A 24,665-nucleotide genomic window follows, 5' to 3' on the forward strand; every position below is an offset into this window, starting at 1 on the left:
AACGGCGCAACAGTGACAAGCACCGGTGCGCAATAGATGATTGTGGCGCTGTTATTATTGGTGCGGATTGCGTGTTGTTTTGATTGAGTGTGGGAATTGGGGGCTGGATTATTCCCGATTCGGATGTGTTGAGTGTGTTGGGGTTTCATCGAAAAATCTGGGTGAGTATTAATCTCATTTTTATAATGTTGATGACATTGGTAACTGACATCGATGCATACAATAGGTACCTAGATGAAGTCGATTAATTGCAATAGGTACCTAAGTGATTCTGAAAAAAAGAGAAACCCCAGGTCCCAGGCAGTGGCGCACATCAATATTTTTTCAGCTATGAAAGTTTGTAAATTAAATGATTTCAATTTTCAAACCTAGCTATATGTACTAGACTAACCCGTGGCCTGAGGGCTGTTCACGGGCTGTGTGTGTGGTCGGACCGCACCCAGCCTCCAAGCTCTACCCACTGCGTCCCTACATCAGCCTTCCATCACCGCACACAGCGACGGCTGTGGCAGGTCGGGACTGGCCACAGTGGACCGTCCACCGCATGCAGCCGTGACGTCAGAATCGCCTACCTATCCCCAACCCCCACGCCTGGTGCACACACCGCACTCAGCAGTTTGCAGTGCCCACTGCCCGTGAACATCTCTCCGGGCACCACTTTTCACAGTCCAGGCATATTTTGGCATATTAGCACAAAGATAAGCATTAGTAATGTTGCTGCATGGGATGACATAAATGGCCTTGGTCATGGTGTCTGAAATTTAGGGGCCTTACTAACAACTGGATAAAATCAGCTGGCTGGCCAGCTGGCGACGTACAATAGCTACCTATGCTATTAATTAATATAAATATGGAGGGAGATGGACATGAACACGTATGCTAAAAAGGCACTCATAGAAAAATTAAAAGATAGATACCTATTAAGTTACTTGTATCTGGCATTGATATATAACAAGCTCTGCTAGCGCCATCATATGACGCCAGCTGGCGATTTGTCCAGAAAATAGTACGGCCCAACTTTAGCCATTAGAACCCTTCTATGTAGTACAAATGAGGAAGTCAGTTGGGCAAACTGGGCTTCTGGAATAAAAAAATGGAGGCATCAAAAATTGATTCTTCATTACCATATTTGGGCATAAGTGTACACCATTTCTTAATCACTAATCATTTAAGAATTAGCCGGTGTTTCAACAAGGAACATGTCTAATGTTGAACATAAATGTTGGAACTCTCTACTGAGCATAATGATTTTGCTTTGATCATATTAATCTGAATTCTGAAGGGTAGTGAAAGGCAATCAATAAATTGATTTACTTTGAACAGAAAATAAAAATATTGATCCCACACTCAGCTGGCTAATCATTATTTGATTCACAAGTAATGTTAACAGATAGGCAACAATGGCTTGCAGGAATACAGCATTTATCTTGCTATCATTCTCATTTAGTGGTATCCTCAGCACCACAGATACCTATAGTGTTGTTGTACTTTACCTTCACTACATTTGATAACAATTCACAATTTTTAAATGTCAAGAATACAAAAACTGAAGCAACAGGTAAAAACCATATAATAAGTATAAAAGCACTACAACGATGAAAACTAGGGGTTTCAAAATATCATTTTGCCATTTTACACAAATACTACTTGTTAAGTATGTGATTCATCAGCCAAACAAAAGCCAAACCGTTTCGCATCAGCTACAAAGACTGAGCTTTAAATATCATTGTTTCGCCGTTCCGTCGGTTCCATCCTCATGTCATTCAAATCTTTCTCCTCCATACCTCAGGCTCAAATCTCAATCCCTTGTGCCGGGCTGGACGGGCAACTATATCATGCGGGAATGCCCGTTAGAGCACAAGCTCAGTCCCGGCGACTTACCAGGGTGCTCGCCCAGACCAATCTCCTCCCCTAATTGCTATTATCCTTCCGGTCCTGAGATGGTCTCGTCGGACCGAAAGGGTCTAACCTGAACCCAACAAAACAAAAATCACTGCTTCATTGCGTTCAGCAAATCTACGTCAATCAGTCCCAGCCGCCACACCCCTCCGCCCACCCTCCGTCGTTTGTTGTTTTCCTGGCTATTCAACGACGCATCAGTCAATCTGGACTGTTGACGTCGGACCACCGTCCGTCGCGTTCTCTTCGGTAACCCAGGCGCCTGAGGTCGAGCCGCGACCGGCGCCTCGCGCTGACCCGGGCCGACCGAGCGCCATCCGCCCCCGGGGCATGACCTTGACCGGTGACCGGGCGCCGCGCGGGTCGCGGTCAGCTGACCCGGCAGTCGAGCGTTCAGTGTGCGCGGCGGTTGGGTGGTCGGCTCTCGACAGCAGAAGTGACGGAAACCATGGATGTTTCTTCGGTCAAGAATTGGGTGTCCTGGTCCGCTGTGTGGTTTCCCGCCTGCTTTGCTCCGCAATGCCTTGTCTGCAATACCCCAGATGTGAATAAGTATTTGTAGTTCTGCCTTGTAGTTAGACCTGTCCTGTCCTCTTCAATTTTTGGCTTTCCATCTTTGTTCTTTTCAATCTCTAACTTCGGCTCGACTCATTTCCGCGCTGTAGTCAATCGTTAACCGTCCCGAAAGCTGAACTTTTTTAGTATGATCATATTCATTTCATATCCTGAGACCGCCTATTGAGTTCGTCGTTGTTCATCTTGATAACTTTTGTATACTTTCAACAAACTTAAATTTATTTGATCCTAAATTTTGTTTTGTTCTCTTATTACCTACAACTTTCCGGCATATTCGCTTTGTTTTGTGTGTATCTTTCATCGTGAGTTATCTTTTGCTCCATCTTTTCTAAGAGGAAACTCATGGGAATATCCAAGGGCATTCGAACTAGTAAAACAAAGTTACATTTTCAGCTACACTGTCGTGAATGGTTTTAGTTATGTCGAAGTTTTCTGTTTTTAAGCCCAAAGGTGGACATGAACTTAAACAGTGGCGTGTTTTTTTGGCTTCAATGCTGGCTCTGTTCAGGTGTTTGCCGTCTAGTCGTGAGACTAGCTTTGACGTGCACGATATAATCCGTCAATTTGCATACTGCTGATCCATTTTCATTTGTGTTTCCTACGTGAGATAATCTTGCGATTGCGTAATTTTAATACGAATGTTGTAAGGACGCCCACTTAAAGACATGATTCGTCTCGGCCCCTTTCGATTCGCGTTTCCCGGAACCGGCACTGCTGAGCCATGATGACGTCTCTCAAAGTGGGCGGGGACATCGGTGACGCGAGCGCGTTGAGTCGCCAGGCGTGGGTGGGGGTAGGGGGGGGGGGACACTTCCCCTCCCTCGCCGGATCGGGTTCCCGGAAAGGCCGGTGCCGAGTGACCGAGACGCTGTGGGGGTGGGGACGGGGAGGATTGCCGAGTGTCTGGTGAAGCGCTGTCAGTGCTGTGCGTGGCGTCTCTGTGGTTAGTTCGGGTCTGTTCACGTCCGGCCCGGTCCCAGCAGTTTGTAGCCGCGGTAAGATATGCCGAGCGGATCTGAGGTAGCCCGGCCAGGTGCGCTGGTTCTCATTGGGGACTGTCATACGACAACTAGTATATGTTGCTGCATCCCTGACGTGCAACTGCACTTATATTGTTCTTCCTTGGCACCTGAACCGTACCTGACTACATCGGGCTATATGAGTGCCGCTTGTCTGATTACTGTACTGATTAAGCCACCCTACTGTAATCTACGAATCGGTCAAAAATCACTTTATTCAAGATAAACGAAACTAGTGAACCTTGCTTTGTTATCCATGTTTTTGATCGACTGACTAACTGACTAACTTAACCCTATTAGTGGCAGGGGGGTTGTTTTTATCCACCCCTCAGGTTTTTCGGGAATATCTCCGAAACCGCTGAAGCTACGATGCTGAAATTTTCTGACTTTTCCTAAAACTAAATTGGGCACATTCCCTGAAAATTTCAAGTTCATAACTTTACCAGGGGCGGCTCCAGAGCACTGGGAATTGGGGGTCCTATTCGTGAAGCGAGTCATTTGGGCGAAGATCACGATGCTGCACCAGTTTTACGAACAGTGAATGAAAGGTGTCATGTGATAACATATACAAAGTTATTGTGCATCCTCTTTTGACACGTTTTTGCTATAATAGGCGGATCCAGGCGTCCAAAAAGGGGGGTTATTTTTTACCTCCCAACATAGGTGCCCTGACACCGCCTATGCATGACCAATACAATTTTAGTCGTTCTCTCATAAGAAAATTGTAACATAACAAGACCATTGCCACCCTTTTTAGAAACAGTACCAACAAAAACCTTATTTACTATACTTTTTGTGTACCCCCAATCTCAATGATCTGTATCCGCCTATGATTTTTGAAAATGCATATTTTTAGGATCCATGTGAATTCCTGGTTCATTCTCTATCGATCGGCAAAAGTTGCGTTAAGATTGGTTCAGAAACCTGGCCGTGATAAACAGTCTAAAATGTATCTGCAATTTGCCCGTTTTCCCCCCCTCTACCCCCCTATTGACATTTTAATTTTTTTTTAGAAATGTAGATCTCGTTGAGCCAAATCGAATGCCGTTTGAATTTTGAAAATCGGTCGGTTAGATCTCGAGATATCAAGGGGGGGTCGTAAACAGCCCCCCCTGCCACTAATATGGGGTAGCCAGGAGCCTGCCACTAATAGGGTTAACCTGTCTGCGTGTCTCCAGGATCACCCTCGGCCGAGCTACATGCCGAATCAGCCGGGGCCCGAGGATCCCTCTGCCGCCGCCGGCACCGCTCCAATGGCCAACCATCACTATGACGAGGCCAACGAGCACATCTGCTACCAGATGGCCGTCAAGCTGGGCCTCAACGTCGCCCTCAGCCCCATCGACAACGCCAAGCTGCTGATGCAGGTGCGACTGAAGGGCCGTGGAATGGGCTGGGGTTTGTGAATGGAGTTTGTGCAGACAGCAGGGATAGAAAACTGAATGGGATGGGCTGGAATGGGCTGGGGCTTGTGAATTGGAGTAGACAGCGGGGTAAAAAAAAAAATTGCGATGGCAGGAAATTTGGCACTTAACGGGAATGTCTGGTATTATATGGCTTAGTATTTTGTCGAGTCATGACGACGGAAAATTAATCCCACTGATGTAACACCGTACCACCGCTCTTTATACTCAGCTAAGACGTTGCGTGATATAGGTACGTCAAACCTCCATTGCCAACCAGGTCAATCGAGGTCACTTTGGTGGTCAGCGTAGCATGCCGCATTATTATGATATAGCGGTGCTACGATATTATAAACCACTAATTAAAACTGCTTTAAATGGGTAGCGACGAGCCAGCACTAGACTCGTTAGCATTATCACAGGTTCTAGAAACTTATCAACCACAGGGTGGTCAGTGGTCACACACACATTGACTTGGTGAGGGGCGTGAAGAGAACCTTGGCTGGATGTGACAGCGATATTGATGTCTCTGCGCTGTTTATTTTGGCCCACGGTCGGAAACCGGCGTGGGATTCTAAATGATAGCTGAGATGGCGAGCATGAAGCTATACAAGCTGCTCAATAGACTTTTATTGTAACCTGAAATATTTAAGCATTTGTAGGTATCCGTTATTGTTCGTCATTCGTTCGTTCTTCGCCATTGTGACTCTGGCGCTAATATGATTTTCTTTCTGGTTTTCCTTCAGCCGCCGCTATTATTGCGCTCATCTCAGATTTAACCTGCACGCGTCTTGACACATTAACCTCACGGGATGTTTCGGTATTTCCCCGCCCCGTGTCATCTTCCCCGGTCTTTACCCGCGCATATTTGACGGCCATCTACCTCGTATGGAACGCTCTGGCTTGGTGACGGAGTAAGTTCTGGCGGTATCCACAGATCGGGTTCGAGCCGCTGCCGCCCACCCCGACCAAGACCCTGTTTGGCCGGCCGGTGCTGGGACTGCCCAATGTCTTCAAATACAGTAAGTAGAAACGTCATTGAGCCTAAAATCGTAACCGGTGGAAATGCTTTGTTAGATGTGCGATTATTTTATGACCACTGCCCATTGTGATTAAGTTTGATTTTCGTTTTTTTTTTGTAGCCATCTAACGTTGCGAGCTTACTGAAATTCAGAAGTGTCTTTCCATAGGTGATGGGAGCCTTACAGGACCCGTCTGTGCTATCCAGATCAGTACATACATACATATGTATGTATGTAGTCAAATTGCGACGTTATTCCCCATGTAAATTTGTTTTCGTCCTTCCCTTGATCCAAGCCTGAAGCGGCGATTCGCTTCACCCTTCAGTCCTTATAACCCGTTGCTTTTAACCCGTCGTTACCTTTGTCTTTATCAGTGCCTCGCCGCCGTGTCACTACTATACACAACACATCCCTTGTCTTGTATTCTTCCCCAGTGAACTACATGAGGAAGCGGGACGGCTTTTGGGGTCTGTACCGCGGCAGCACATCCCGGATTGTGTGCCAGCTGGTTTCCGGCTGCACCTTCCACCAGGTCACCAGCCGGATCACATTCAAGGTCAGGTCAAAGAGAGGAAGGCAAGGAGGTTAAAGGGAGGAGAGAGGAGACCTCTTGCTGTACCTCCCACCACGTTACTAGTCGCTTCACATTTAAGGTCAGGTCACATGGGCGCAAAATGATCTTAGTAGTCGGCGCGGCCTAAAGCCCCAATTAACCCGCGCCGTGCTGGTGGCCTGAACTTTCCGCCGAGTGCTGGGGGGGGGGCGTTTTCACGCCCCCCCGTCTAACTCGGCTCCTGGGCCACGTAGCGACACGCGGTAAGCGGCAATCGAAAGAGCGTCAAAAATAAGGACGAAAACACTTCGGTCATTTTTTGGGTCAGGTCAAAGGTCAGGTCACCAGAGGTCACCAAAGGTAAAATGTTGACTATTTCAACATTTTGGAAACTGCCAACGGCTATCTCGGGAACCGATAGAGCTACAGCGCCGCGGAAAAGCGCATTCGATAGCCCTTTTACAGACCTTTCTGAGTAATGTCCTCAGATTTGACCTCAGGTCAACGGTTTAGCCTCCAGAGGGCAAAAACTCCAAAAATAGCCGTTTTTACGAAAAACGTTTTTTCGTCAATAACTTTTGACTCATAAGCGCCATGACATTACTTTTGCCAGCATCGTGTTTCTCTCGTCGAGACGCGTCGAATGAACTATTCGTTGACCTTGAAAGGTCATTTTGAAAATTTGACCTCAGGTCAAGGTCATGACCTGACCGAAAAGGGTCATGTTGCATATCAGTCGATCCGTATCGTCGAGCTGAACACATCTGACGTGTTTTCACCGCTCTAGCACGTCTCTATCAAAAGTTATAGCCAAAAAACTGCTGGCGACCGTTCATGACCTGAGATGACCTCAGGGGCACACAGAGGGGTCACAGGTGCATTTTTCCTATTCAGTGTGTCATGTTTACCTATGAACCGATGTTTGAGAGCGTTTTGAACGATATTCGTCCAAAAGAGGCGCATTTCAATTTTCTCCCATTGACTTATAATGGAGAGGTCGCAAAATTGACCTGACCTTAGGTCACAGATATCAAAAATCCGAGATATACATTTTATACATACTGTTACTCATATCAATCGCTGAAAGTTTCAAAGTGATCGTTCAGTCGGTGTAGCTATAGCGAGCCTTTGAACTTTTTCTGAGGTAAGGTCACTTGACGTGACCTGGTGACCTGACCTTGAACGGCCTAGGTCTGAAATTTTCACAACATGTGCGGAAATGATGTAGGAACACGTGTACCAAAAACGGCGGCGCGCAGCGCCGCCGTTTTTGAGATATTTGCGAAAAACCTGAGGGGGGGGGCGTAAAAACGCCCCCCCCCCAGCACGGCGCGGGTTAACACATAAGGTGAGGTCACAGAGATAACGGGTGAGAGGAAAATGCACGGGCCAAAAGTTTTGCTGCAATGCGTCGTGTTGAACTCAATGGGTCTGTGCTCTCTCATATTTCAAAGAGCATAGACCACTGTCCACTATATAGGTGTCCTGGGCATTGCCTGGATATATATTATATAGTGGTCTACGCATAGAGATAGTGTTGAAGGTGTTTTTCACGATGACAATCTTTAGCATGACTCTGCGTTATTGTATAAGCTGCCAACGTGTTTAACCCGTTCCGAAGCGATGGCGTGCATGTTCCCGCATGTCTGGTTTCTTAACGAAACCCGCCATCGTTTGTTTTCCTACACCTATAAATGGTTTTCACATGAAGTGACGCTAACCAGTAAACACACGTAGCGAAAGATAGCGGGCACATTTGCCCATTCATTGTCGCGGTCGTTGACCTTGATGACATCACTGGCTCTTCTAAGCAGCCGATGCTACTCGCCATGAAACACCGAGCACCCGCAGACACCAGCTCCGGTATTCCGCGAATTTAGTATGACGTCATCAACCCTTCCACCCGTCTCAATTCTCAAGGCCGAGAAGTATTAGCATGGTTGTGACTGCCTTCAGCGTATGACTCACACCCAAAATTCATTGTCATGCTGACTGAGCGTTTTGTCGCACAGGTGCTCGGAGTTCCGTTGTAGCTTATGTCACGTTGTTGTATATTACTGGCACGCTTTCGGAACCACGTGGTGGTATAATGCAGTCGGGTTGCTGCAGATACGGCAGGATATAGCGTGGAGTGTTTGCGATATCTTGTTCAATGTGTGCACAGCTAATTTAGGGGGCTGTACTCGAGTGCGCTTCTGAGATTTGGCGTTGCGTTTAGCAGGAACTCCATATGGGTCTATGACATCGCTTATGTGACGGGTTCTCGGCAGAATTTATGTCAGCGATGTATAATCATGATGACAGCTATGCCTCAGTCAATAGTTTGTTGTTTGGGTTAGTGAATTGACTAATACTATTACGTGCTAATAGTTATCTACCTACCCCTTTTCGGAACGAATATGTCATGTTCTAAATTTGAGGAGACTACACGGAATAACACGAATGATGGACCGAAAAAGCAGGAACTGAGCTAATCTGGAAATGATTGCCGCACGAATGATATCAGACCTTGCGGCTATTTTATCCGTTATAAATCGTATTTTCCCAATCATCTCTTGATTTCCCACTGACAGTTTCTTACTTGGCCCCAGAACGTTTGTCACCACGCTCCTCTCGTGTGTCATTCCTCACGCTCGGTTCCTCACCGTTCCTCTGCTCTCCCCAGGAGGAGGACCGTCTGCGGAGGAAGCGCGAGGAAGATCTGACCGAGGACGAGCTGAGGAAGCTGTTCATGATGGCCACTCTGCGCGACTTGGGCGGTCGGCTGACGTGCATCATCCTCACCCACCCCCTGACTGTGGTCAAGATTCGCTGCATCGCCCAGTTCATCGGTCAGGAGACGCAACACAGGTAGGCTTGGCGAGGTCAGGAGACCCAGCACAGGTAGATAGTGCGGTAAGGTCAGATCAGGAGACACAACACAGGTAGGCATGATGATTGGTGGGGTCAGGAGACGCAACATAGGTAGATGGTGCGGTAAGGTCAGATCAGGAGACACAACACAGGTAGGCATTATGATTGGTGAGTTCAGGAGACCCAGTATCATGCCCAGGTCAGGTCAAGAGATTAATCATAGGTAGCCTGAGGGCGTCTCGGTCAGGTCAGGGGGCGCAGCGCTTAACGTGTGGGCGCCGTAAGGTGCAATCTCAAAGGACCCAGCACAGCAGCTGTTAACTAGTGAGTGCTGCGGTTAGTTCAGAAGACCCAGCACTGAGGTGGTATGTGTTTGGCACCGGGTGGCAGGGACAGTACTGGGTTGGTTTTGTCTCGGGAGCCGGGCTTATTTGCATAGCTGATGATTGACAACTTGTAACACATGTTATCTGTAGGTCATACATATGCGGTTGTTTGATGCTCGTTGATAGTTAGTCGGCGTGGAATATAAATCGGCTCATTTGCACAGCCCATCAATCAACTCTTTGCGTTGTTCCGCTCCGAACTAGCATGACGTGCAAAACATAAACAAAAAGGCACTATATATGTTTGCTGGCTATGAATGAAATCTGTATGCATCTGTTATGTTGACAATTCATGCCTGCAGCAATCGGTGTACATGACCTAATATGCATCTGAATTGTTCAGTGGCTTTCGGATGAATGTTTTCTTTTCCTCCTATCCTGTCTTTTGTATATTCTATGCATCTAACGTGCCATGTTTTTGCGAGTCTTCTTCTGCGTCCAGATTTAGTCCTGTTTCACCGCCTGGGTAATGCGGAATCGCTACGAACCATGCTCCATATGAAGCACCGTAAATAAAAGAGTATCAGTATGACCGCAACACGAGTATCCGATTAAGTTATAGTATGGGCCGCCAGATCGCTAAACTCCCTCTCTCTCTCTCCGCCAGTGGCATTCTCTCCTCGATGCGCTCTATCTACCAGGAGAACGGCATCCTGGGCTTCTTCGCCGGCCTGGTGCCGCGCCTGCTGGGCGACCTGCTGTCGGCGCTGCTGGTCGCCTCGCTGACCTACGTCGTCAACAACTACGTCGTGGAGGACAAGGAGCTGAAGACCTACACCGGCTCGACGATGGCTGTATGTAGCGACCCGCCGGTGGCGGCCTCTGCAGGGGCTGTGCATAGAGCTTGTAGGGGTGTGCAGTTGCACTGTGTACTGTGTAGTGTGTACTGTGCTGGGGAGGGAGGTATAATTGCGCTTGATATAGCATGGTGGTTTATTGTAATGTTATGGTGAATCAAACGTGATGGATGGATGAGTGGATGAGTATGATGAGTGCTTTCATGAGGGAGTTTATAAGTTAAGAGCCATTTGTTCACTGTGCACTGAATATGGATTCAGTCAAGTTCAGCAGTTAAGAAGTACTTTACACCACAGCTTTTGCAGTGATTTGGTATGATAGCGGGATTTCAAAGCAATGGATGCAAAATGCGTACTCTGAGCCAGTGCAAGTAAAACAAGCTAGGGATATCAATGTAGCAATTTTTATAAGTCGACTCCCTAGTGTTTCAAAGAGATCTTACTGGTGGTTTTAGCGGTGGTGTGGTACTTAACTACTTTTGGGCCTCTGCAGATTTAACAATTGTTTTGAATATTTAGTTTTAACAGATAGTTCAATAAGTCGTCCACCATTTGCCCTTACCAGGAAATCAATGTTGACAGATTGCCATGATGTAGGCACCGACTCCCTTTTTAATTCGGTATATGAATAGGGATACCGCGGTTCATTCGACTGCTGTCCCTGAAGCGGCCTACAGAAATAATAATAACTACATTGGGCTGCATATGTATGCCTGGAGAATTTATAGCGGCTTGATTTGCCCTGAAAATATCAGAATGTGGTTTGTACAATTTTATTGCTTTGATATTGCTTAATGACTTTGAGATAAGCATGAAACGAATCTTAATTTAACGTAGAATATTTTGGTGGTACTTGCAGTTGAGTTGAATGGTGAAATAATTGAATTATAGGCTTTAAAAAATTGATTATTTTGACCCAGTTTTGAAATTTTAGACTCACCACCGCGTTAGTTCGCTCTAGATTTTTAGTAGTAAGTCTCGTGCTAGTTCTGAAGAGAGATCCTTATAGCCAATAATGTCAGACTCTGACACCTCGGTTAGTGGCTACGATCAAACAGTGGGAGAATGGGTTGTGGCGAGAAAGACCAAACGGAGCAGGATAAGCAAGGCAAAAATCGTAGCATCAACGATTACGGACGCTGAAGAAACTGTACCGAAGAGCATTTTTTGTCCTATCTCTCCTCTCACCAATAAGCCTACCGCAACCCCCGAACAGCTGACGAGTGCGACTAACTCTACGCATACCGGCGAGAATGACGACAAAGCATCCCACGACAGGGTGGCGACGAGCGCGAGGGCGCCGACCCTGGACCAGCTGATCCCCACTAGTGCGACGTCAGCCGACAAGAAACGTCTAATCGCTGAGTCGGATTGCATTTTCAGTGGGCGCTACGACCCAGCTGCGGTGTGCTGTATCATGGCATCCATGGACGAACCCGACCTGAGAGAGCTCCGAGAACTGCTGCATGCTGCGCTGTCTGCGGTCATCCCGGCTGTCGCCGGCCGTCCTCTCTGCCGCCGTGTTACCGGCAACTTGGCTGGCCTAGCGGATGACTGCTGGACCTTGGGCTACTCGGCGGCTCAAGGTATGCTGACACAGCGTGCTAATGCTGCCACTCTGAAGCCAGCGGGTCGCAATCCCCTGCCACCCCCCGGTCCCACCCGGAGCGCGCCCTCGGACTCTGCCATGTCGTGCCCCAGCGCGATAACTTCGTCACTCGAGGCGATCATATCCACCCAGCTGCGAATGGAGAATGAAATTAGGGAGCTTCACGCTCGTCAAGCTACCCAGGATGCTTACAAAACTCGTCTGAAACAGCTGGAACTGGAAATAACTGGTCTCCGCAGAGAATGTGCTGCTAGAGATGACACGATTGATCAGTTGAAGGTCCTTGTAGAGGGACTGCTAGCCCGTGAGGGCCCACAGCCACGCCGGCCAGTCACCCCTGGATTACAGGTGCAGCCGGGGCGACATGACAGCGATGCGAGGTCCGCTGCTAATGTTGCTACTGCTGTAACTGAAGAGGCTCACTCTGACCGCACCGCCGCCCGCGAGATTGCCGCCAACTTGGATCTGCGTGCCCTGGGTGAGGCGATCGCTGGTGCCCTGCATTGGCGGGTCGGCGATTCAGACAGTGAGCCAGAGCAGCAGAACACGCATACCGTGTCTGAGCGTAGGACAGCGCAGCCCGCGAACCACAGTCAAGCAGCAGTGCCGACTGTGGCACCGACCAGCGACACGTCTGCCGCGGCTCCAGGCGGCCCGACACGGCGACAGAGCATGGTGACCGGCTCTGGTCCCCCATCGGCTCTGATTCAGGAGCCGCCTCGTCAAGAATCTCGGAAGGAGAAGTTCATCCTGGAGGGCTTCCGTGTGGATGTTGCTGACAGTGACGTGCGGAGTCTGGTCTGGACGGTTGTTCGCAATCTCCATGATTTCCAAAGGGTGTCACGCCGCGGTCCTGCTGCCTCTGTAAGCAAGGCGTTCAAGATTGAGGTTGATGCTGAGGACACCGATCGTATATTGGACCCGTCCAGCTGGCCGACTGGCCTGGTTGTGCGCCTTTTACCTCACCCTGTGAACACTGGGCGCCGAGGACAGCGTTTTCGCCGTCCTGCGGCCTCATCTGGAAGATCACAGACGACCCGGAGTGCTGCAAAAAGAACTGAACATGGCAATGCTAACTGGCAGGCGACGGCCCCGCGCCGTTACAGTGATGTGGTCAGAGGCATTGAACACTGTGACACTGCCTGGACGGCGGCCGCCCAACGCCGGGACGAAGATGAGACCCGCCGGGAAGCAGTCACCTCACAGCGCTCCAGAGCCCCGAACAGAGACTGCACTCACGGCGTCGGTACATCTAGCGCGGTCGACGCTGTCGGCGGCGACGGAAGTAACGCCACACATGGTGACGGTGGCTGGGAAGAGGAAAGGCCGCGCCGTTATGGACCATTCGTGCCAGCTAGATACCATGGACACCAAGATGACAATGCATGGGTGTCAACCTATCAGCGCCGTGATGGAGACGGACACTGGGCAACAGCCGCCTCTCACCGCCCAGGCGCCCCTAGTCGAGGCAGCGAACAGGACGCCGGCGCTCCCTGGGTTCCAGCTGCCTCCCGTCACGTCAGAGGAGGCGCCACACACGGTGGCAACGGCTGGAGGGCGACTGCTTCGCAATGTGACGGATCCGGATACCGTGGGTGGCCATATCAGCGCGCACGAGAGGCCACCTCCTGGGAATAGCGCCCAGATGGCTACTCCTGGGGGCCATCCCTGTCCTGCTGCCACCGCTGTGAAGCATGACAGAGCGGAGTGCCGTAATGCTGTGGACGCAAAAGTAACTCTGAACATGAGCCTCACTCTGGGCACTTATAACTGCGAAGGATTTCTCGCAGGAGCGCAGTATATCGCCGACTGTCTAATACCTGAATGTGATATCTTATTTTTATGCGAAACCTGGCTAGCCCGTGCCCAGGGTGCTTATCTGGAGCATGCACTCTCCTCTCTGAGCTCCGAAGAATTTCAGGTATTTCAAGAATTCGCCATGGAACTACCACCAGGGACTGGAGATGGCAGACCCCACGGTGGCGTGGCTTTTGTTTGCCGCCGTCAAGCGGGGCGCACATTTCGCGCTGTAGAGTGTAATGATTCTCGTATCTGTGGAGTTACGATTGTGGAGCTGAGCCGTCCTCTTATAACGATAATTGGCTGCTACATGCCATACTGGAATTCATCTGCCGTAAATTTTGAAGAGTACACAATCCTGACGGGGAAGCTTGATGCATTACTCTCTTCGCTAAGACCCTCAGCTCCAGTGGTGCTTGTAGGCGATTTTAACTGTGCTCTGCCACCACTGTCACCAGAACTGCGCCCACCGGGCTGGCACCGTCTTCGGGGTTTCTCTCCGCTGAGTCTTCTAATGCAAGACTTATTGGACGACCACGGACTGACAGTCGCCGAGTTCCGGTTCTCGCAACCAGTGGCGTACACCTATGCTCGAGCTGACGGCCAATCGCACATCGATCACATCGCTGTACCGCAATGTCTGGTACCTCAAGTTCATGATTGTCGCATCGTAGCCCCCTGTGTGGACAACCTGAGCCCACATCTTCCGGTCCTTTGCAGCGTGGTGCTGCCGTCTGCCTCAGCTGGCACCAGTCTCGATGTCTCCAGCCCTCCACTGAATATGGGTTCCATCCATTCAGAAGTACTAGATTGGAGTTGTCCAGAAAAACTGCAGATATATTTGTCTTCTCTGGACGAGCTTATTGGTGCTTATCAGCTCACCAACGGTGCCACCCCGGATGAGATTGACGAAGCAATTACACGATGCATACATACCGCTGCGCGAATCGCCGGATGCTCCAAGTCGCGACGTCCCCCGAAGCCCTGGTGGTCGCCTGATGTGGCAGTGGCGCGGGATCGCACTCGTTTCTGGCATCAGATATGGGTAAACTGTGGCCGTCCTACCCTCTCAGCAGTGGCACAGTGCTATCAGGCTACAAGATCTGCTTACCGTCACGCCCGCAGACGTGCAGCAGTGACGCGGATCGAGAGCGAGGCCCACACTCTCCGACTGCTCCGCCGTGACAAAAATCTGACAGCCTTCTGGCGACGTGTGCAACAGATACGGCGTAATGGACTCAAGTCGGCCTCTGATCTATCCGCCGCCGACTTCCGCACCCACTTCCAGACTGTGCACCAAGATAGTCACAGGCAACTGACTCTGGACCAGCTCCAAATTGCTGAACATGTAGATTCTCGACTAAGGAGAATCCGTAACGATGCATCCGAAAGAACGGTTTCAGCTGGACAAGTAGCAGGCCTCATTCACCGGCTACAGCGTGGGAAGGCACCTGGTATAGACGGCATCACGGCGGAGCACCTTCTCTATGGTCAGTCGCCTTGTCTCCTGTCAGCCCTGGCGCACCTTCTCTCTGTCTGCCTGTCCACGTGTAGCGTGCCAGCTACCTTCGCTGACAGCGTTATTGTACCCGTGTTGAAGAAATCTCAATCGGACCCTAACTGCTTGGACAACTATCGACCGATTTCAATCACAACCTGCGCATCTAAGCTGCTCGAGCTGTTAGTGCTAGACGAACTGAACGCCTCATTTGAACCTCATCATCTGCAGTTTGGTTTTATCTCCAATCGGGGCACCATGCAAGCGTCTCTGTTGGCTGGAGAGACCATACAGCAGAATCGAGCCAGGGGTCTTCCTGTTTTTGTCGCAAACCTTGACGCGAGGAAATGCTTTGACCGAATATGGCATGACGGTCTGTTCTTCCGTCTGGAAGATTATCTTAGCGACTACTGCTGGTGCCTCATGGTCACCTGGTACCGCCACCTCTCTGCAAGGGTGACTTTTGGTGGCGCCACATCTGAAGCGTTCCTGGTCTGCAGGGGCACCAGACAAGGGGCCATCTTATCGCCAACCCTTGCAAACATCTTCCTCTTACCTCTTATTGAGGTCCTAGATCGCAGCGGTCGTGGAGCATATCTACACAGCCAGCACGTACCCGCTATCTGCTACGCTGACGATATTCTCCTTATATCTGCGAACGCGCGTGACCTCGGTGCAATGCTGCAGATGGTGGGAGAATTCGCGGCTACTTGGCGCCTCGACTTCGTTCACCCTGAACCGGGAAAAACCAAGAGCCATTGTATTATATTTGGACAGGAACTATTCACGAGCACACCGAGGTGGACACTGTCAGGACAGCAGCTGCAGATCCGGCAGACGACCGAGCACCTCGGTACGGTGCTTGATGACAACCTCAGCACAGACAGCCACGTGGCTCAGCGCATCAGGCGTGCTTGTGCATCATTCTATGGCCTCACACCCCTGGGCAATTTCACCAACCGCCTGACTGCTGCTGACAAAATCTTCCTCTGGAAGACAGTAGTGCTGCCGGCACTGATCTTCGGCTGTGAGACGGCTCCCCTCAGTTCCGCCGACATTGAGCGTCTGGACTCGCGACAGGCTTCGCTGATCAAGGCAGCGCTGGGTCTGCCGCGTTCTGCGCACCATACGGCTCTTTTGATTGCTGCTGGGGTGCCTCGCATCGGTGAGGTGCTGCGAGGTGATGCCCTCCGCGCATTCCGTAATGCTTTCCGCGCTGACCACCGTCTTCGCCAAGCCTACGTCACTGGACTGGCCAGACTTGCTACGTACCCCGAGCAGTTAGATGGGTCGTTTATTGGCCACGTATATAATCTGTGTGGTGGGAACTTCGGCGCTATCATGCACATCGCTGCTGGGTACGTCGATCACGACATAGTCCGGGCGGCGGGCACCACTCCAAGAAAGTGGTCTTGTAGACAGTTTGAAGATGGTTTTGGCAAGCAACTGTCAGGCCTCGCGGCGCTTGTTACGACTACTAACCTCCTGAGTGCTGATTAACTGTGTGTGTGGGTGGGTGGGGGGGGGGGGTATGTATCTTTTTGTCGCATGACGATGCTGAATAAACAATAATAATAATAATAATAATAATAATTGCAGGTTTTTGTGTCGACCACTAGCAGGGGGTGAATGCGGTGTTTCATCGTAGCTGTAAAGCTATCCTCTGGCTTTGCATGATTATATTTTGAAAGAATTTGCATGTTAGCATGTCATGGGTCATTTATTTTATTTGTTTTTAGCGTGTCTGCTAAGTTGTAGTTAGCGTAGTTCCTAGTTAGCACATTTCGGTGGTTTGTTTTGCTGGTGTATGATTAAATAATGTAATTTGGGCTGCATGCTTTAGCTGTATTTAAAGCTGCGCGGGCTGTTGCTTCGCTGTCGCCTAAAGAGCTGTTTGCTATCGGCCTAATTTACTACTTAGTACGCGGTTAGTGTGCATCAAATTAAAATCGTGGTGACTACTTTCAAAATGGATATTACTCCGTAGTCTTTTTTATGAACGTCCAAGGGGTTTCTTTTAACGTAGTTTATCTGTGGTAAACGGGCATGGGTGATGCTGTGTCTGGTGTTGGACTACCCAATGTCTTTCGCCGTGCGAATTTGTGTCATATTTCTCACCTCCCAGTTTCCCCACTAATTTGGGGTCTTGTGGTCTCAATCCAATTTGGGTACCTGTGGGTTTGTACTGCATCACTTTTGTGTCCATGATAGTCGTCCGGGTGGTTGGTAAACGCCGGTAGTTCCATCTGTCGATTCATTTGGAGGTGGGTTCCCTGGGGCTGGTGATTTGGATTTCATAGTTGTGCATGACTTTGATCGACTTCGGTAGCTCATGACTCATAAGTATCGCACTGTAGACAATCCTGCACTTAATCATGTTTGAAATGAAAACCCAGTCTTCTTTACTGGACATTCGCTGTAATAATTGCAAAATAAATGTAACATAAGGTACACGGAGGCAACCGATGACAATCACCAATCAATTTTCATCTCCTGATCCAGCTGTGGGTAACATAAGTTGATGCATTTACCTGCCAGTCTTAAAAGCATCCTATGCACCTCCTTGGTGATCTGTATGTCTAGCTTTGCTGAATATTTTTCTCCAAAACGATACAGCCTGCAGCCCTATGATTATATTGAATTAAAAGTTATCGGCGTAGGTCTCGAGGCAATCGCCTTCTTCCGTACAAGTTTAGCCAATTTAAAGTTGCATCATCTTCAGTGTTTCCACTTAGGCCGCCGAACTTGTGGCGTGTTGGCGTCAGGGTGGCGGATATCGCCTTCCGTCCGCGGCACGTGTTGATTCCTCTGCCACTGATGGGCAGTGGGGCGCTGGCAGACCGTCTTAACGTGAGACTGCGAGATATCCTCGCCTGTAATGTTCCCTGGTTTCGGTGATGACGGTGATCCCATCTCACCCTGCGTGGCTGGTGTGAGATGAGCGGTCTAGTCCAGTCAGGGATGGTGAAGGGATAATTCATTCGCCGTCGTGATATTATATCCCCCGTCATCGCTCTGCGCGCGTAACAGTCCAGGACGCTTTTTGGACCGTTTCTGACAGCGCAGTCTTCTATGATGAACGATGCTTGAAAACCCGAGTCGCTTGTGAAGGCATGTCTGGCAGCTCAGTTCGTTTACGAATGGATAACAACATCTGCCAACCTGGAAAGTCCACGAAAAATTTGTCAGTCGCCAGTGGACGGCAACCCTTGCCCCTGGATACGTGACGTCGCTCTAGGTTCCATTTCTAGTTACCCGAGCTAGTCATTCTCTTCCAACAACTACCCATTCCCGTCCAGAGCGGACGCCGACCCACCCACGTTCCACCGTTCCGCTCCGCCGCTGCCTGCACCACCGGCTGTCAGTCGTTAGCAGAAGGTCTCCTGCAGACCACGACGCGTCTCTATGGTCCCGAGGGGACGGTTCGTTTGCGTCCGCTCGTGCCTCCAGGAGCGGCGGTAGTTACCCCTGTGACACCCACGCACTAGATGGGACGCGCGTGCGGTCTGGGATGATGGGATCACGTCCAGTGGCGACATGGATACTTGCGGAGCAGGGGTTGATGGTTATGGTACGGGAGCTCACAGAGAGAAGCAGACGTTCCAGGGGTTGGGGCTCCTATAGTGAGCACAGGGGACCTACAGGGGTTCGTAGAACGACATTGGACCGCAGGAGCTTATTTTTCTAGTCTACCTTCTCTGGGGTGTTTGCCTAAGACTAGGGGCTTGGCTACGCTTTTTGCAAAACATTAAGAATATGCCCGGTGCCCACTGCCCATTCTGGTTTGAATGTGTTCTTTTACAGCGTGACTCAGTTATGCAACGGTCTCACCTTATGTAGTGTGTACCTTTGCCATTTTATTCTGAGAAACCTGATGTTGCGAAAGAATGTCTTTAATGTTAGGACTTCTTTCGTATTGTAAAGCTGCTGTGAATGGCTGTTTACCTTATTGCTTGGTACCTCGGCATATGAACTGTGTGATGTTTTTGGGTGGTGGTGCGGTATGGCGGCCTTTTATGTCGTTGTGTTCATATTTCGCAGAATATGGCTAAAAAGTATAAAAGTATGACCTTAATGTCTGTGCTTTCAATCAAGTGTGTGAAGTTTATCACTTTCATGTGCAAATAATTGTACCATAAGGTATCAAGAGCTTTTGGAAGCTTTCAGCTCGATGTGCTCATAGCCTTGTCACCGGCCGTTACGCCACTGTATGTATCTATCTGCACATTGTATCCACACCAGGCTGTACCATAGTGCTGTGCCGGCGGCTGCGCTTTGAGCTCAGGGGCCGGTCGCGGTACTAAGTACTAACCCGGCGCTCTGTCCTTACCCGGTGGGACGGCCCCTGACTGCGCTGATGGTAGTCGTACTGCTGTGTGTTCCAGTACATCGGCTCGGCGCTCACCTATCCGTTCCACGTGGTGAGCACCTGCTCGGCCGTCTCCAACTCGGGGTGAGTGAGAGCCGGAGAGGAGGTCCAAGGGTGGGTGTGGTGGTGTGGGACGGTTGATAGATGTACTAGATGGATGAATCAGAATGAGATGAACAGGACTAGATGAATCATGTTGGAGTGGGATTGGGATGTTGCATGGGAGCCGAAGGGGGTATTTTGCAGGTGTTTGAGATGAATGAATGAGTTTAATGAATTGAGCCAGGTGGGAGGGATAAGGGCCATTGATGTGAGGTGTGCCAACAATATCCTGGTGGGCGGTTTCCTAAGGTGTTTGATTCTTTGTAGTGTCATCCATATTTGGTTGATCTAACACGCTCCTGTGAGATAGGTAATAGGCGGACAACGATTCCGTTGTGCCTGCCCAGACGCCATATATCCCAATGGACTCGCATCAGATGCGAGCTGGACGTGTGGTCTGTTTTACATGTCAGGATGGCCAGCTGCCTTGCCTCCATTTGCGATCCGTTTTGACCCTGCTTGATACCTGATATGACCCTTCTCTTGGTAAGTCAATCTGCCTGTCTTTCGAGATGGCCCCGATCCCACCACGTGTACCAATGACCCTGATCGAATGCTCCCCATGACCCGGGAGAACCCACCACCCGATCTGCATTAACTTATCCGCCGAGTTGGTAATGTATTACCGGTACTGCTCGAAGCCCAGCTGTCTCTTCTCAACGCTAACTTCATTATACAACTAGCTACTACAGCACGGCACCCACCTGACTGGTTCCCGTGAACCCTTTGACCCGCGACGCATCCGTGACGGTATGACCTCTGTGGTCCGACCGCCGTGACTGACTGCCTGACCTCTCCGTCAGTCTCCATTATTGAATGTATCGAACCTTCTCACGTGCTCGAGTCTCTCGACCCTGAATGATGATCAGACACCTCTCTCAGTATTGAGGCCGTGACCGGTCGTCTTGGCCCTCTCCCATTATCAAACCTCGTGACAGACTCCCTAGTCCCCAGCCCCTTTCCATGTCAAAACTGTTCCCTTACTGACTGTTTACCACCTTCCTCAGTCTCTCCCCACTTTATTGTCCCTCCACAAGTCTCAACCCCATGGCTGCTCGTCTCACGCCCACCCCCCACTACTGATCGTATTTCCGCCCGCCCCCCTCCGTCCGTAGCTTGGTGACTGATACACCGCCCTACTACATGCCCCACTACTGACCGCATTAATTCCCCCCTCCCTCCAGTCTGGTGGCCGGCTCGCCGTCGTAATGCCCCGTTACTGACTGTATTTCGCCCCCTCCCCCCCCCCTCCAGTCTGGTGGCCGGCTCGCCGCCGTACATGCTCCACTACTGACATTATTTCCGCCCTTTTTCCCAGTCTGGTGGCCGGCTCGCCGCCGTACATGCCCCGTTACTGACTATTTCGCCCCTCCCCCCCCCCCCTCCAGTCTGGTGGCCGGCTCGCCGCCGTACATGCCGCACTACTCCTCCTGGGTGGACTGCTGGCGGGACCTCAGCGCCGGCAACCAGCTCAAACGGGGAGGATCCATCTTCTTCCGCTACTATACCGGTCCGCAGGTGAGACTGTGAGACGATGAGGTGAGGTGGTGCCTGGTGGTGAGGTGAGGTGAAGTGAGGTAGTGAGACGATGAGACGGGCTCTGGGTTAATGCATACATGGGAACAAACTTGACACCTCTTCAGTTTGCATTTCCACATGCAGTGGGGGTCACCCACATGCATCGAGAGTCGGAGTATAATAAGGTCGGAGTTGGGTAGGAGGGATCAGCTAGTCTATGAATATTACTGCAAATTAATCGTCCCAGCGGGTGCTGAGATATAGGTTGTTCAAAGCCGCTATTTTAGCAGAACAACCTAGAACACCGCTGACTTTTCACGTGGCACACGTCGCGATGGTCACCTAAGTAGTCAATTACTGGGTAGAAGGATGGAACTACCCAACGGAAAAGACCGCAAGTCAGTCGGCATAGCCGTTGCTGAGATGTAAGCCTCTTAAAAGCGTTACAGGCTGGGTCGGGTCGGGCCAGGCCGGGCCGGGTCGCTCATACTGAAATTTTTTAGTTACATTGAAAAGACAACGGTGGTGAGACATGAGCAATAGGATTACATGTGAGACACATTAGAGCTGAGGAGATAGGATCACAGATTAGATGTAGTAGGGCGATAGGGGGGCATGCGAAGCTGAAGTGAGACATGTCTGACGTGAGGATGGGTTTGTAGGTGGGGCTTGTAAGCGAGACACACATGCCGGGGTCTGAGTCGAAGCGTGCGGGCTCTGGGGAAAGGCACGAGGTCCAATGTGAGGCATGCATGATCGAATTAGAGAGACGGATGGGGCAAAGAGCATTGCTGCGCATGAGGATGAGGCGGAAACGGGAAATGGATCTTGGAAGAGAAGCCGGAAGATGGCAGATCTGGGCGGTCTGACCTAGTCTGATGCATTTTCTGTCTGGAACTGAAGGCAGGTAATGATGACGGTCCTGAGAATGGAACGGAGCAGAATATGTTTAGAGGTCCAAATCTGTCAACAGGCCTACCAAGTTACGATTTACTTGGGAACTTCTTTAGTATACTGAGACTGAATTACCAGGTACACGATGCTAATAATAACCAAGAGATACTATTGAAGATCGTGCTGTCTAGATACTATTGAAGATCGTGAGTTCTATTGATGAACGGGTACTTAACTACTACCTCTCCATACTTTATCTTTATGCCTGAGAGTCGCTGATTGTTCTAACCCCACCCTATAGTAACGTCAGGCAGAGAACGGAGCCACCATCGTAGGCATAGCTCCGTTCACCTGTGTCCGGGTTACAGACGTACCAATTTCAGCATTCATCCCGTCCAGCCGTCCATCCGAGCTGGCCCGTTCGGTCGGCCTTCTGTCGGCTCCGGGTGACACTGACTGGGTGGACGACCGCCCTGTGTTTATGGGCCGTGAAATGGAGCGCTGGGTCCGACCAGCTGCGACCGGGAGACGCGCGGCTGGTGGTGTGGGGGATGTGGGTGGATTGTGGACTGTTGACCAACTGTGTGGGATGTGGGCGTATTGTGTGGACTGTGGACCAGTTTTGCGGAATGGACTGAGCTTCGTGGACTTTGGACCAGCTTTGTGAACTGGGCTGAGCTGTCTGGGATTTGAGGCTGTTAATTATGCGAACGATAAACGACAGACCACTGAAAAGCATTACACTGAATGAGTGTTGGATTTTATAGACCGCTGTGGTCACCGGGCGGACTGGGTAGAACGGTCAGTTGGATAAATTCTATGCAGTAGGGTAGCCTAGGTCGGGTTCCACGCTGGCCTAACGGGTGTCCTCGATGCTAATGATACGTATGGGCCTCTCGGTGTGACATGTCTTCCTTCAGACCTCACTCACTGACCATGTTGACCCGCGGCTCCACTGACTCCTGCGCGTGTTTCAGGTGGTACTGGGCGGCCGTGTGGTGCCCGTCGGTAACTACCCCGGCTCGGGCGTGGCGCCGCTGCAGTGATCCGCCTGCCCTGTCTACTGGTAATGTCCGGTACTGGCAGACACCGAACGAGCTCTACGGCGGTCTTCTGCCGACCTTCCCAACGCCGGGTCATCTGTGTGTCTGTGTGTAACCAGGGGAGGGAGCACCAGTCGGGCTAGGAAGTCTCCGTCTGGGAGAGAGTAGGTCTGCAGAGGGAAGTGTCCCCCTGGATGGGAAGCCCCCGCACCTGTGCTGCCGTTACGGGGCGCCCGCAGCTGTAGGGGGCGCGGGAAGGGACGGTGATAACCGGCGGCGCTGCCCCCTGTGACGCGTGTGTGACGAGGGGTGGCCGGGCGCCCGCCAGTGTGCTGTGTGGGGATTTCATACCGGGGCATCGGGGCGCCGCCCAGCCGCACGAGCATCCCACTAGAAACGGGGTGCTGCGCCCGCCGGTCTTTGGTAATGTGGCGCAATGCGGCTTTCTCGTGTATAGCGCGGCGCAATGCTACTTAGTGGCCAACTAATTCACGTAAATATACGCACATAGGTCTTTCCCGTGGAGCTTTGGTCGGAGGTCTACAATTAATACGCAAGATTTGAGAATTGAATGTCTGAGGTGGCATTTACGCAGAAGTGCGGTGTAGGGTCAGTTGGTTCTCACCTTTTGGTCGAACGATTCTCATGCGGTGCTTGGAGGTTCTCAACTTCTCGCCGGGTACTCAGCAGATCCGTTAACGTACAAGTTGGGGCAGCTTCAGCCGGATTTTAGCCGGGTGCCGTCAGTGGGCGTGGAGCTGAGCCAGGTGTCTCTCCCACGCCACTCCCGGGCGCCGCCTAACTACCCTCTCCGGCAAACGAGCTCCAGGGGATATTGACTCCCGGATAGGGCGGTCACTAAGACCGTGGGAAATGGTGGGATGAGACAGGACGAATGGGAAGAGAGGCACAACGCCGTGGATTTTATATCGTGTTCCGCGTGGGTAGTCGACGGCAACGCCCATCAGGAAAATGTGCGAACGCTGGGACTCGTATCGCCACAGCGTGAAAGGTAGAATTATGGTATGACGTGAGCTTCGAGACACAGTTGACAATGCAGAGGTGCGAATCCATTATAATTCCCAGTGGAAGCATGATATGTAAATTCATTTAGTCAATAAAGATCCGGTGAAATATTTGCACACGGTAAAATGTTTAATTCAGCTTATCAGCAAATCGCAATTAGATGGTCGCTGGCGTGTAAATGCTGGGGGCGTGCCGCGGTGCAAAATGCTACCTAACCAGGCTCCAGCGCAAGTGCTTATTTTGTGGATGGGCATGCTCGTATCAGCTGCTCACCAATACGGGACATATGTATGATCTC

General features: G+C 50.6%; 1 protein-coding gene across 4 annotated transcripts; it reads left to right on the forward strand.

Annotated features, from left to right (window-relative positions):
• Positions 1-23,857, forward strand: LOC122389672 (mitochondrial carrier homolog 2-like). Of its 4 annotated transcripts, none has more exons than XM_043381912.1 (9): positions 1-161; positions 4,673-4,861; positions 5,835-5,919; positions 6,354-6,475; positions 9,138-9,322; positions 10,319-10,505; positions 19,780-19,868; positions 21,275-21,404; positions 23,276-23,857. In XM_043381912.1, exons 2-9 carry the CDS (start codon positions 4,694-4,696, stop codon positions 23,342-23,344), a joined length of 1,035 nt encoding a protein of 344 aa, XP_043237847.1. In that variant the 5' UTR covers positions 1-161; positions 4,673-4,693; the 3' UTR covers positions 23,345-23,857. The 4 variants fall into 4 exon arrangements, with proteins under 4 accessions (XP_043237847.1, XP_043237848.1, XP_043237849.1 ...); XM_043381913.1 differs by having other exon boundaries at positions 2-161; positions 19,801-19,868; XM_043381914.1 differs by lacking the exon at positions 1-161 and adding an exon at positions 2,286-2,443 and having other exon boundaries at positions 19,801-19,868.
• The last annotated feature ends 808 nt before the right edge of the window (positions 23,858-24,665 follow it).

The sequence above is a fragment of the Amphibalanus amphitrite genome, unplaced genomic scaffold, assembly GCF_019059575.1.
Source record: "Amphibalanus amphitrite isolate SeventyFive unplaced genomic scaffold, NRLGWU_Aamphi_draft 000367F_arrow, whole genome shotgun sequence".
NCBI lineage: Eukaryota > Metazoa > Arthropoda > Thecostraca > Balanomorpha > Balanidae > Amphibalanus > Amphibalanus amphitrite.